Raw genomic sequence first — 14,317 nt, 5'->3', positions numbered from 1 at the left:
CTCCCTTGGGGAAGCTGGCAGAGTTAGCATTCCCACATGGCAAAGACAGCAGTTCTGTACCCCTTCCTCTCTCCTTGTTCCCTCAATGCTTTCCCCTTCTTTCAGTTCTTTTCCAACTTTTTTCTTTTCTGCAAGATTTGTTAGTAACTGATGAGAATCAAAGATCACTTCGATACACGAGTCAAAGATTCTCAAAACATACAGTAACCCTGCCAGCCATCCTGCCAATATTGTAATCCTGTGTTTGCAGCAACAGGGATGGGACTGGAGACATTATGTTAAGTGAGAAAGTCAGCAAGGCAAGAAACAAGAATTCTCATTCATGTACTCATATGCAAAATCCAATAAGACAATTAATTGCATAGAAGAGTGCAGAGCAGAATGTGTGGAATGGGACTCTGAGGAGCGGGGGCAGTCAGCATGGACCACCTAAATGGAGTGGAGAAATGACGCCTGATTCTTTAGCACTGCAGGTGAACTGTTGGTCAAAACAATTTATGGTGTATTTTAAAACGATTAAAATTATAGGGAATTCCCACCACACACGCACAAAAGAGATTAATGGCTGAAGATGTGGAAAGGCTCACTGCCCTGATCTGATTAGAGATTGTATACATTAGCTGTCATAATATACTCCATAATGACACCCAGATAAGTCTCAATTAACAATAAGAAAATAAAGCATAATTTTTAAAGTTCTCAATAGTTTTATGTGTCTGTTATCCTCATTTAACCAATAGGGCATTGGAAGCCACTGAAACGTAGTCACCTGAGTCGGATTTCACAGTTGGAGTTTTGGGTCACAGGGCTCAGGATTCCAGCACAGCTTCTACCATTTATCTGTGTACTACAGGGTTTGTTCTCCTGTCCATGGTGACACAGCAGTAAGCAGGCATGTGACATTGGGATACACTATACAACCACTGCCACTTACTCTTTGTAACCTGTGGCAGTGTGGGGAGGAGATGGACTGTGCAGTCGAGTACATTTGGGTCCCAGTCTTTCCTGCTGACATCCACCTCTGAGGACAGTTTGATGGGATTCCCACAAAGCAAGTGTTTCCTGGGATGTAGAGACTGGTCCTTTAAAATTAATTCTCTTAATGCTGTTTTTGAAGACGAGATGTTTTAAATCTTAAAGGAGAGATAGTTTAAATCTTGAAGGTGTTTAAAATTAATCTATGCCCTGTAAATCATTTGTAAAATTATACATAATAAATTTTTGAAAACCAACTTATTAATCTGTCCCTTTACAGATCATGCTTCTGGTAAGATATCTGAGAAATCTTTGGGTAATTCCAGGTTGCAAAGATTTCCTTCCCTGTTTGGCTCTCAGATGTTTATAGTGTTAGCTTAATTTTAGGTTTTGACCCATGCAGGGTTATTTTTGTATACAGATCAATTTTCAACTTTTTATCTTAGTTTTCACACATGGATTTCTGACTGTCCCACATCACTTCTCTACCTAATCTCCATCTCTTCATTAAAAGACTGTTGAGTTTTTCTTCTAAGTAATGAGCAGAAGGTACCATGCTGTTAAATTACTCCTTCATGATAATTTTCATTCATGCTAAATGACCTCTTGCATACTTTAACTTCATTTATGTTTCATTTTTAGGCTGTTGTTTAATAATGCTGATTTTGAATATCAATTTATGATTGTTTCTGCTATGTAAGTGATTAATCTTTAGGACACTTGTGTATATACCATTTACACAGCAGAACATTCTCCCTTTTACAACATACAGGCCAGCACTTCACATATACACACAGAGTTGTGCAATGACTACCACTCCTGAATTTTAAAACATTTTTATTACTCAGGAAATTATCTCCTCACTCCATCTTCTCTCCACTCCTGGCAGCCACTAGTCTGATTTCTGTCTCTCTATCTACTTATTTGGGGTATTTTATTCTATTTGTTGGAATATTACTCTCATTTTTCCTTAAATTCTTTAGATTGCCTTTAGTTTTTGGCTGCAAATTTGTAATAGCTGATTAATTAAGTCAGTCCATCTTTCTGATTTTGTTTAATCACTTCCAACATCTTGGTGTCTCTAAGAACAGTTTGTCATGATTTCTTCTGTTACCTATGCATGAGTCACACTATCCTAGTTACTTGTATATAACACAGATTATTGTTATTATTTCTAATCTATATGTGGGGTGCGCTTTTGTGTGTGCATGTGTGTGTTGTGTGTACTCTTGTGTGTGCAGGAACATGTGCAGGGTAGGCAGAAGGCTAATGTCAGGTGTCTTCCTCAATTGCTTACCCATCTTCCTTTAGTTTTGGTTTTTGGTTTTTGGAGACAGGGTTTCCTCTGTGTAGCCCTGGCTTTCCTATAACTCACTCTACAGACCAGGCTGCCCTGTAATCAGTTAGGCTGTCTGGTCAGTGAGATGCAAGCATCTTCCTGTCTCTGCCTGTCAGTTCTGGGATTACAGGCATGTGGACCTGAACTCAGGTCCTCATGCCTCTGTAACTAATGCTTTGACCGTTGAACCATCTCCGCAGCCCTAGACTATTAATAGTACTGATTAAAATGCAACTTTTAAAATAATGTGTTGGCTGTAGAAACACACCCGCCAAAGTGCTCTCCTGGGGTTGGCTATCACTGCTGTTTCTCATCCTTTTTCCCATCTCTGTTATGGCATTCATGTTTAATTTGCAAAGACTGCCCTATTTTTCATATGCAGCCACCAATTCTGTTCTGTTGAATTAATGGCCAGTGAAAAATTGTCCAGAGGTTTCCATAATGCTGGGTTAGTCAGCCTTCCATCACTGTGACAAACACCTGAGACAACTCAGTTCATTGTTGGTTGGCCCTATTCCCCTTGGGACCGCGACAAGTCAGTGCATCTCAGAAGGAGCACATGGCAGAGGAAGCTGCTCATCTCCTGGCAGGTGGGAAGCAAAAAGTGAGAGGATAGAGGAGTTGCCCCAATGTTCTCTCAAATAGCAACTCCAGTGACCTCAGTTCCTTCTATCGGGCTCCACCTCATAAACATTCTGCTGGTCCTCAGGAGCCCAAAGACAGCCCTTCAGCAGGCACTTGTCCAAAACATAGCAAGCGTCTTGAACCAGTGAGTTTCCATGGCTCTGTGTGTATATGTGTCTGTGCATGTGTACACATGTTTATATGTATGAGTGTGCATATAAGTGTACATGTCCATGTGCATATGTATTTGTGTGTGTGCATTTATATGTGCATGTGTGTATGTGTGTATGTGTGTGGGGCATGTATATGTGCACATGTGTATGCACTGTGTGCAATGTATGTGTGTACATGTGCATGTATGTGTGTGCATTTGCATGTGCATGAGTTTTCCGTGTTCCAGCAAGCAGTTTCTAGTTTTTTGCTTTTTTTTAGGCCCTTGTATCACAGAGGCTTAAAGTCAGATGAAATTAGTAGCTGGGGTGTCTCTGAGTTTTCCTACACATGTGGAAGGCCCTGTACCTGTGTGTGTTTGTCTCAATTTCTAGGGATATATCTTACTATTATTCTCATCTCTTGCTTGTCACTTTCACACTTTTATTGTTGCTGTCACACTTCTTTAAGCCTCACTTGGTATCATTGCCTTGATATCTGTTAAACAGTTTACCTTCTCTTTGGAACACACACCAGTATCTGAACTTTTCTCACAGAACAGACTCTGAGTTGGATCAAGCAGAGAGATACCCTGAATGTGACCTTCAGTGAGCTTCCAGACAAACCCAAAAAGAGTCATCATCTTGGGACCAGGGTGGGGGAAAGTTCCACCCTCTTCCCTCCCACTTAGTGGCTGCTGGTTTTAATTGTAACTATGTGATAGTTGGTTCTCAATGTTACCATGGAACTAGGGGTAAGCAGATGGGAAAAGCTGAGCCAAACATTGGGTTGACTCTTATATCAATGATTTTCCAGCTGCTGAGTGTTTAGTTAGCATCTAGAGTTCTGGGGGGTGGTATTGTCATTGTTCCTAAGGTTTTCATTATTCTGGAAATTCTTAGTGAAAAGTTTCTACACCCTGATAAGCCTCTCCACCAATGCAGTAATCCAATGCAGTAATCCAAAATCAGACCAAATCAAACTGAATTAGAAAAAGCCAAAGTTTAATGGATACATTGCTCCCGGGTGGTCTTCCAGCCCCCCCTCCCAGAGAGGTGATTGGAAAGGGAGAATGAAAAAAAAACACCAGTCTGTTTTCTGGGTGTCAGTTTAAATACACTGTGGGAGTGGTCTTGGGTATCTCTGAGGGAGGGGCCGTCACTTGGTGGGCTTTCTGAGATGCAGCAGGGTTTGGAGGGAGATGGGGGAGAGGACTTGGGTGGAATTTCCACCATAACATCCCAGACTCTTTGGATACATAGATGCCAGCACCTGGGGCAAAGCTTTTACTATAACACTTAGCACCATCAGCTTTTAGACATAAATCTTTCACGTGATAACCCTGCTAAACTCACTTAATATTGATAACATTTCTGGTCGATTCAACTGCTTAAAAATATGTATCAATGAAATTCAACTTGGAAAAGATTTCTACCGGTATTCTAGGAAGAAGGACACCAGAACCCCTTTGGCTGCTGTTGCTGGTGGCATGGAACTTAGTCTCTAGCCTATTACAACAAAACCAAAAATAAACCTTGGAAAGTATTTAGGAAAAGGGTACTTTTGACTACCTTGGCCAGGTAATCACACCCTGCATACACATATAGTTTACTGAGTTTTCACATTATGAGAGCCTCGGAGGGTGGTCATAGACAATGTGAGAGTCCGTCCTAAAAGACAGGACTGTACAGTTGTACTTGCTTCACGTCAAGCCTCAAAGAATCCCTGTGATGAGAGATGCCAGTGACCTGGAGCTAGGAAAAAGTTACTGTGGAAAACGCAGGACAAAGTAAACCGTAGGCTTGCTGCTGGTCAGCCTGCAGTGTGGCTTGCCACTTTCCTCCAGGTCTCTGGGGGAGAAGACACAGGAGTACAGAGCTTTGAGCCTTGGACCTTTGCAAATACAGCAAAGGAATAAAGTTTCGTCTGGTCTGCTCAGAGGAAGTGGTATTTATAGGTCCTGACAAATGCAAGTCAAAAGACATTGTACCCCAAATAGGTGGTGCGTACAAAGAGAAGGAGAGGTCTAAATAAAGAACAGAAAGAAAAATACATGGGGCAGGAAATATGGCTCTGACATAGATTGCACACTTAGCATGTGGTAGATCATGGATCCCCAGAACTGAAGAAAAACCCAGGACTCACGGTACTCACTGTTGGTTTTGTTTTAGGAAGACCTGACATAGAAACACAGATATAAGGTCCATACCTGTCTGTCAATTCTACACTCCCCCAACAATCATCACGCCTTCTGGTTTCCGCTCAGTTTTTTTTTCCATTTGCCTACTTATCATCTATCCACAGTTAAAGCAGCTCATTGTGTCAGAACTTTCTCCTCCTTTATTTGTCAGACAGTACTTTTAGTTAGTGGCTGTTTATGTCATAAACACCAGGCAGACATTGGGCTACCGTAAATCAGTAAAGGGAGATCAGGGGCTCTCCAAAACGTTCAGAGTACTATTTCTACAGCTAGTAATTGAGCAACTCAGGATTTAGGTATGTAAGAAACACCTCCCCACAAGAGACAGAAAAGGGTGACAGATTCTCAATTGAGGTAGCTAAGATGAATTCTAATGAAGTGAAGCTGGTCAGAGGCCCGTCAATCCTACAATTAGTTCCACACTCTCTTTCAGAATCAGAAGCCAGGATCACAATAGGCAAAGCACAGCACAAAATCTTCATGTACTAAGAACTCAAGTACCAGACATTTTCTGTAACAGAGATAGAGAAAAGTCAGGCCTTCCTCCACCCTTCTCTTTGAAACTTAGCTTGCTCATCTACAGAGACTGTATCCTTTTAGATGGCAAACTGTAAACCCAACAGGTGGGAGAGAATGGCATGGCAATAGTTTAATTCTACTCTCTTTTTAAAGTTGTATTTGTATGTGTTTGTGAATAGGTATATGTGTAGCTTAGAAGACATCATGCTACATGGTAGAATGAGTGGCTTTACCTTGTTCATTTTGTTGAATTGTCTCATATATGTTTGAATAGTTGTGTTATAAATCCTACCACTCAAACAGAGAGTCACATTGCAAAGTTCCACAGATAATTTCACTGATATGTTTAATTGATATACTCATTAGCAAATAATCATATTGTACATTACAGAAAATTCCCATTCACCATTAGCTAAGTGTTCTTTTATGTCCTTCAGGTAACTTTATTAGTTTCATTATGAAGTTCTTCCAATTTTAGTATCTTTGCTATTAAATACTGTGTAATCTTTTAATGTCTCAGCTCCCTTTTCTCATGGATCCTACCATGTTCAGTGTTATCTTGATGATAATCTCACTCCAAAAATTTGTATCCGACATAGTTGAGTCTGAATTAGCTTAAAAGTGCCAGAGTAAAGTTTCCTTCCATCTTCTTATATTTTTGGTGGTAAGCCTAGCCTTTAACGGTTGACCCCTCCCTCGTGCCCTCCTTCCATCTTCTAAAGACAAAACCAAGGGGAAACCCAGGCAACCCTTATTAGCACCATTTACAGCAATTACCTTTTTCTCTTTTATATCTGTCCATCTCACTTCTTCTGACACGTGCCAGCATCTTCAGCATGCTTGGTCCCCTGTTCAGTGCCTTCTTGCTCACTTTCTGAAGGCCCTACCTGGAGGCAGCTGGCTACAGCCTTTTCTTGATGAATCTACCCTTACTTTGACTCCTGGCTCAGAAAGCCCAACTTTCTCTCTGCTTCCTCCATCTGCGTCCTCCTAGCAGGGGCTGATTGTTTCTGCCTGCCTATCCTGTGTTTTCTCTCTAATTCCAATAAATCATCTTTGAGTTTCCTTCTGCGTCTGTTTTTAAATTAACTTAAATAAATTTAAAATTTAAAAGTATCTGCAAGACCAAGAATCTACCTGCCAAAAAGATTCTGTGTCCTTTGCAGCATAACTAACCAGTTATTTAGCTAGATGATGGTACCCATGTCTTAAGCTCACCACTGTCTATACTGTCATAGTAAATGCTGACAAAACTCCTTGGGATTTTAGCCTACACATTGGTGAGGCCATGTATGTGTTTGGGAAGGGTCCTATTTCCAAGCACTGGCTTCCAGAATCTCCTTCTCATCCCCTGGGACCCAATTCTCTTAACTGACCTAAGGAGTCCCTTTTGACCCTCTTTTGGTTCTACAGTTTTATTGTCACTGAATTTCTTAGCCTCAATCACAGCTCTCTACATGTCACGCCTTTCCCAAGGCCTCTGCTGTCCTGACTCTATTTACTTTTGACCATCCACAACTTCTCTTTGACTAAAACGACGGTATGGATACTTATTCTATCTTTTTATAAAGATGTCTCCTTAAAAAAAAAGAGGAGTGTGTAAGAGAAAAATTATTGCCTATCAGTTATGCACCAAGCACTGTGCTTGGTGATTTACATATATTATCTTAATCCTTTTAACCAATACAGGAGTAGGATGTTATTAACCTTTAAAAGATATTAAACATGGTCTGACCTACTGGATTTCCAAACAAGAGTGAGATGATTAAGACTTTATAACCTAATAAAGATATTAAGATTTATGAATCAATTTATTAATCAAGAAATGCTCACGTCTCGTTAGCCACTAATGGCCATTTGGAAATGAAGTTACAAACACATTACACTTCAGCCCCAAGGAAACATCCCCAAATATCCAAGGGCATGTGCTTGCTGTGTTTTAGTCTTATTTTATTAATATTTTATGTAGGGAACATTTTTTTTTTGCATTTTTCTCAAACCGAGTTGATGGGACTGAAGTTCTTAATGAAAAGTCACAAGCACACAGTCATACAGCAAATCTGTAAGATCCTTGTGGTTGAAAAATGAGTCTAGCTCCCTGTCTGTCCTTCGCATTCTTGACACACTTCATTGACATGTGCTCTCTTAAAAGTCTTTGGAGACAGACTGGTACTTTCAGTTGTTTCCTGTAAACAGCTTGGAGAATTCTCAGAACATGCAAAGTGGTTGTCATGGGTAACAGCATCAAAGCTATAGAAAACTCAGTGTGCTGTCTCAAATATGTACTTGTGTGTGGACACAATCGATACTTGCACTGAAATGAATGAATGCCCAAGTTATTTCTAACTTATTACATAATAAGAAATGTGCACCCAGCTATCAGGGCCAATACATCAGCAAGTCCCAAAAAGCAAGATTAATGGTCGCGTTTGTCATAAAGACAGGGAAGAGTCCTTCCTTCCCTTCTTATACTGGACCCTGTCAGCAGATAACTTAGGTAAGTTTACAGCCACGTTTCTGTTACTCAGAGTAAGTACATTTTTTCCAGATCTGCTGAAAACATTATTGAAACATTGCAAAGGAACTATTGGGTCAAGGAGGACTAGATGATTTTATAGTGTGAGTACAGAAACTCTGAGTCACTGGGGGTGGGGGACACCAAATGTGAGCTGGGAGGATCTGAGAGGCCAGTGTGAAGGCTGAAGTTTTCAACAGCCACTTTATTTCATGAAAGCTTTAAGAAATTTGTATTGTCTGCCTGAGAGTTCGCTGGTCCTACAGATGAGGATGCGGATGGTGTGGGCTGGGATTTCCAAGGACTAAAGGCAAAAAAAACTCTAAAGCTTTAGCTTGTGCTTCCTGAAAGCTTGTCAAAGCCTTTACATATCCACAGAAAAACCTGAGTATCATCAAATGTTTTAAAACTTTTAAAATGCATCCCTCCCGTCTCTCTCTCTCCTGTCCTCTCCTGCTCTCCCCCCCCCTCTTTCTTGTGTATGTGTATCACACAGACACCCAAGTGTTACAGGGCATGTTTGGAGAACATAGGACAACTATGTACAGTCAGGGGTCTTTTACTGGACTCCTGGGATCAGAATCAGGCTACCTGTGTGGCAAAATAATTTCGTTAGTTCCTGAAGCATCTTCTCCTCCATTCTCTGATTTTTTGAGGGGGCAGTCTTAGCCTTTCTTTTTTGCATGAACCCATGATTTAGAGCCACAAATAACAATGGTGAATAACAAGGTGAAAGACTGTCACTGAAATAACCCATTATATGCGTCAAAGCACACATTTCACACACTACCTTCTTCCAATAACAGTTTATTAACTAGAGTTCCATTTTAGTTTCCATGTGGGATATCAAAGACTGTTCTGAATAATAATATTTTTAAGAGAATAAGTCTATTAACTTAATTTGGAATATATATGTGTTTTCTTTCTTTTCTTTTCTTTTTTTTTTTTTTTGAGACAGGGTTTCTCTATGTTGTCTTGGTTGTTATAGAACTTCCTTTGTAGACCAGGCTGGTCCTGAAACTCACAGAGATCCTCTTGCCTCTGCCTACTGAGTGCTCGGATTAAAGGTGTGTACCACCACTGTCCAATGAATTTTCTACTTTTTAAAAAACCAAACAAGTGTATAAGCTTTTTCTTCAACTGTTTACACTGTTTGTATTCTAGCCTATCTGCACATGTTTTCTACCAATTCTTTTCCATTTTGTGATGGCATTAACCAGTGGGCAGACACTGATACTGGCAATCTTCTTCCATATTGAATTGGCCCACATAATTACAGTGCACGGATAGCTTGATATGTTTCAGTAGCTGGTCTGCTATGCCTTGGCATAGATAAAAGTAAAGAAGAAAGTCCACTTTAGCACCATTTCATCCTTGAAATGTATCAAGTTTTCTTTTTACCTGAGTTTGTGGATGAGCTCCAGAGATTGGAATAAGAATGATATGAGAGCCAGTAAAAATGTTTCTTCTTTGAGATATGGATTTTCCCATGTTTAATTTTATTAAAAAGAGGGAAGAGAAATTAATGTACAGGTGTTGTACAATGGGTCTTAAAGTCAGACTGCATGGACTTGTGTGTTGATGGCAATATGTGACACTATGCCAAAACATCATATCCTGCATGTTGAATACCTTTAAATTAGAATTATAAATTTTATTTTATTACCATATCCTCCATATTGAATATCTTTTAAATTAGAGTTATAAATTTTATTTTATGTGTGAGCGCTTTGCCTGCATTAATATCTATGCACCATGTGTGTGCTTGGGGCCCTCTGAGGTCAGAAGAGGGCATCAGGTCCCTTGGAACTGGAGTTATGGATGCTTGTGAACCAGCATGTGGATACTGGGTATTGAACCCAGGACCTCTGGAAAAACAACAAGTGCTGAGGAATCTCTCCAGGCCCTGTTAAATATTTTTAATGGTTTTACGTTTATTTCTTTTATATGTCTGTGGGGTAGGGCATGGCATGTCTATGGAGGTGAGTCTGTTTTCTCTATACACCATGTGGGTTGTAGGATTGAGCACAGGTTGTCTACTGAGCCAGCTTTGCCCTCATGTGTTTGGTATTTTAAGTTGGAGGGATTTAAGAAATGGTAGATTTAGGAAGGACTCTCTGAATTTCTAAGAACCGGATCATAAGATCTGCATGTGAGTTGTGGCCTCTCTATGCAAAGGAGGCAGACATTCACAGCTCTGAAGATGGGAGTGTGCTAAAAGGAATTAAATCACCCAGGACCTGCTGATTCTCTGCCATTTATTTCTTTGACTCATGTCCCTTGGTCTTATTGAACTTTTTCACAGGTCTCTGCACTTTGTCAAACCAAATGAGGAAACAGCCACCACATAAAGCTTCTGTTAAGGAAATATGTTTCCCTCTTGTTAATCTGTCTGGGATATGAGATCCAGTCAAGAACCAAGCAGGGCAAAAGGAGGTTTTGTGTCCTCTAGTCTCAATTTACCTTGTGTGAACTTCAAGAAAATTCCTGATTTTCTTTTCTTCAACACATTGAATGAGATACTTCCCGTAGAATCTTGTCTTTGAGCACTTGATGCACAGCTATGGAGTGCTGTTTGGAAGTGTTGTGGAACTATAAGGATGTGGATTCTTGAATAAAGCATGGGGGGGCTTGACATTTATTTGATAACTGTATCCCACTTTCTGCCACCCTTTGCTTCCTGATAATAGACATAAAGGTGGCTAGTCCCTTCCATCTCCTGCTGCCATGCCTTCCTTTCCAGGGTAAACTGTAAGCCCTCCTCTCAAAAGTGCTTTTGTTAGACATTTTATTACAGTAACGACAAAAGCCACTAATAGAGCCCATTAGACAGTGACAAACAGTCAGCTTTCACTAGATGTCCATAATTCCACCTGATACTTAAAATGAATCACTGGAAAGGTGAGAAACATTGACCTTGGGTAAACTCAGAAGTATGATTTAATGAAAAAAAATGATCGCTTTCCAAGCCTTCTTCTAACTAAAACATTAATTCGCTTTTTAAACCAAGCATAGATTTCAGCACATGGTGGAAAGTCTACCTCAGAAATGTCTGAAAATGTGGAAGTCTGATTTGTGGTGTTTTTCCATAGAAGGTAAACCATCACCTTGATCCCAGGTCAGCCCACCAGGGAGATGCTTGCAGTGTGCTGGTCCTGGCTCCATTCCGTCCAAACCTGAGATAAACTGGGGGGAGGGCAGTTTAAGCCTCAGCTCCCAGGGTATGAGTGCTGTCTCTTCACTATCTTTTACAGATCGCGCCACCAATAAAATTTCGCAAAGCAACGAGATTCTGCATCTTTTAATGAAAGATAAAACAACGATATAAACATACACAAATTTACAGAGAAGAGGTCAACTTTGATACATTTGGAGTAAAAGGTGTTTTCTCCTTTAAATATGGTATAAAAATAAACGCAGGAAACATGAACAGACAATGTCCAGAGAACAGACGAAGATGGGCATTTGTTTCAGACTGTGGATACAAGGGTGAAATGACACTTCCTGTGCTAATTTATTACTTAATAAATGTGAAGCCATGTGTATACATATTGATATATACTTTTTTTTTCTTTTACCATTCTTCCAGTTTGTGACTGACTGAGTTTTCAGTGAACCGTGTATCTAGCAGAAGCTTTAAGAAAAAGAGAGGACGGGGGAAAAATAAAGTTTTACTTCACTTGAACTGTTAAAAAGGAAAAGACACAGAACCAGCTTAGGAAGAGGAGGAGAGGAAGCAGACGACAGGTGAAGATGGAGGCAATGAGATGGCAAAGAGTCCCTTGGCGATGGCGATGCCTTGATGTGCACACAGAAAACAACAATTCAGGTCCTTCATTCATGCAACATCTTGGTCTAACATCCTCGGCTCCAGGTAACAGCAATGGGCTACAAGGTATGGGCGATGGCTGCATTCAGCTTCCATGTCACAAAGGTGATCCTTTTAGTAAGACTGAACAAGGCTTGTTAACCTCTTGGATGTGAGAGATTTCCCCTGAGGAAAAAAATATGAAATGAAGAAAGAAAGGAAATAATTCATGACTTCTGAAAAGCTGCACCACAGTGGAATTGAGTTACTATAGCAGAATTTTGTGTGCCAGGGTCAAAACTGGACCCTTATCTTTTGGTGTGTGGTCCTGGGAATCAAACCCTAGACCTCACACATTCCAACAGGCATGTGCTCTAGCACTGAGTCATGCCCTCCTAGGCCCCCAAACTGAGCCCCTTAAGTTAGCCTGAATTCGCACATTGTGACAAACCCTCTTCCCTCCCTCACCCTCCCACCATGAACACATCAAACAAATGACTCTCCCTCCCCAAACATTCCCTCTCCTCCCACCCCCCCACCACTGCAAACAGACTGATGGGGTCACAGCACACATTAGCAAATCATAAACATGTCCATAAACGTTCCACGGAGGCTGAGCTATGAGGCAACACCTAGGTTCCCACCCCGGAATATACCTCCTAACAAGAATCCGAGTCATATATTCTGTAGGACAACAATGTGAATGCATTCTATCAAGTAAGTGCTACATTTACAAATATCAGGATGTGTTGGGGTGGAACTGAACTATATAAAATGCACTTCCGAGGATGTGATTGGTAGAACTCAAACTTGAGTCTAGTCCTTCACATGTATAGTTAAGGGAGAAAAAAGAAGCCAATCATGAGTATTGAGATAAAAATCTACCCACTCCTCTTCTCTTTCAAACTGCCAACAGCTTTTGGCCATTTCCCATTTGGATTATTCCCAAATAGCAATATATATATATATATGTATATATATGCGTGTGTATGTATGTATATATAGTGTATGTATATGTATATATATTCTATATTCCATGTATCTTGATTCCACATATTTTGCTAATATACTACTACTACAGAGAGTACATGGAATTTTTTTCTTTGTTCCTTTATTTTTTTTTTGAAATCTTGACCACCAAGTTTTTCTAACAATTGTGAGTATTGACATTTTAACATGAGAATACAGGTATTGACTGGTGAGTTGTTTTATCACTTATTTTCTATGTTCTAATATAAAAGTGATTGGCCTGCTTATTTAATTATATTTTTTACTCTGGAAGTGATGAAGTAGGGACTTTTATGAGAAATTATAGTATTTGGGAAATAATGTCTCACAGCTGTATCCTTGACTTGCTGTCTACTGTAGCTGAGTTGAATTAAGGGCTATATGAGAACTCGTCACTCACAGCTGTTGTCTTAAGTTGCTGCTGAAGTGAGAACGCCTAGACTGAGTGCTTATAAACAGGAGAAATGTGTTTCCCATGTGACTGAGAGTCTGAATGTAGGTTTTTGGTTTTTGTATTTTTGTTTTGAGAGGGATTTCTTCTGGTCCACAAAGGGTACATTCTCTGGTCCTGGCATGGGAGAAGAGGTGAAGATGCTCCCGGGGGCCTTTTTCATAAAGTACTTAACTCCATTTGTCAAACCTCCTCCTTAAGATCTAATCATCCCCTAAGTCTGACCTGCTAGTCTATATCCTTGTGATTGTAGAATTTAATGTGCAGTATTTTTCTTGACTGGATAGCACAAAAATTCAACCCAAAGCAGCCACATTTTAGGCAAAGAATGATATGTTTAAGAAATGATTAATAACTCTACAATCACTAGTAAAGATTAGTAACCCATTAATTCATAATCAATAAGCTTTATACCTTGGTTAGAAAAGGGCTTCCAGCTAGCTTTTAGCAGCTGGCAGTAACAGTTTACCACGTTTAAGGAAAGTAACTCATACTAGACTATGTTTAGCTCCTTCCCTGTAAAGAAGATAAAAAGCAGTTTGTAATAGGCACACACTTCTGCCCACGATAGTTTTACAGAACACATTGAAGTGAAATTCTGGGCCTTCAGGTAAGGGCACAAGAAGAGCCCAGAACTGGATCACCACAAGCCATGAATTCACTGACATCTGAGTCCTGAATTTCCAAACCCTAGTCCTGTGAACAGTGTCTGTGCTGCATCAGGGTAT

The 14,317-nt window shown here is 40.1% G+C and overlaps 1 protein-coding gene across 8 annotated transcripts in view; it reads right to left on the bottom strand.

Annotated features, from left to right (window-relative positions):
• Positions 1-11,608: 11,608 nt before the first annotated feature.
• Rgs7 (regulator of G protein signaling 7) overlaps positions 11,609-14,317 on the bottom strand; it is a 362,079-nt gene continuing 359,370 nt past the window's right edge. For all 8 annotated transcript variants that reach the window (XM_021231937.2, XM_021231935.2, XM_013119218.3 and 5 more), the window contains one exon: positions 11,609-12,316. Coding sequence is in view for 1 of the 8 variants with exons in the window: in XM_005078175.4 (XP_005078232.1) it covers positions 12,266-12,316 (51 nt within the window). In the remaining 7 variants the exon portion in view is untranslated. The remainder of the gene's footprint in view (positions 12,317-14,317) is intronic.

The sequence above is a fragment of the Mesocricetus auratus genome, unplaced genomic scaffold (genome assembly GCF_017639785.1).
Source record: "Mesocricetus auratus isolate SY011 unplaced genomic scaffold, BCM_Maur_2.0 Super-Scaffold_100676, whole genome shotgun sequence".
In the NCBI taxonomy this organism is placed as follows: Eukaryota; Metazoa; Chordata; class Mammalia; order Rodentia; family Cricetidae; genus Mesocricetus; species Mesocricetus auratus.
Note: the sequence above shows the minus strand (reverse complement) of the source record. Positions and strands in the feature narration are given on the sequence as shown.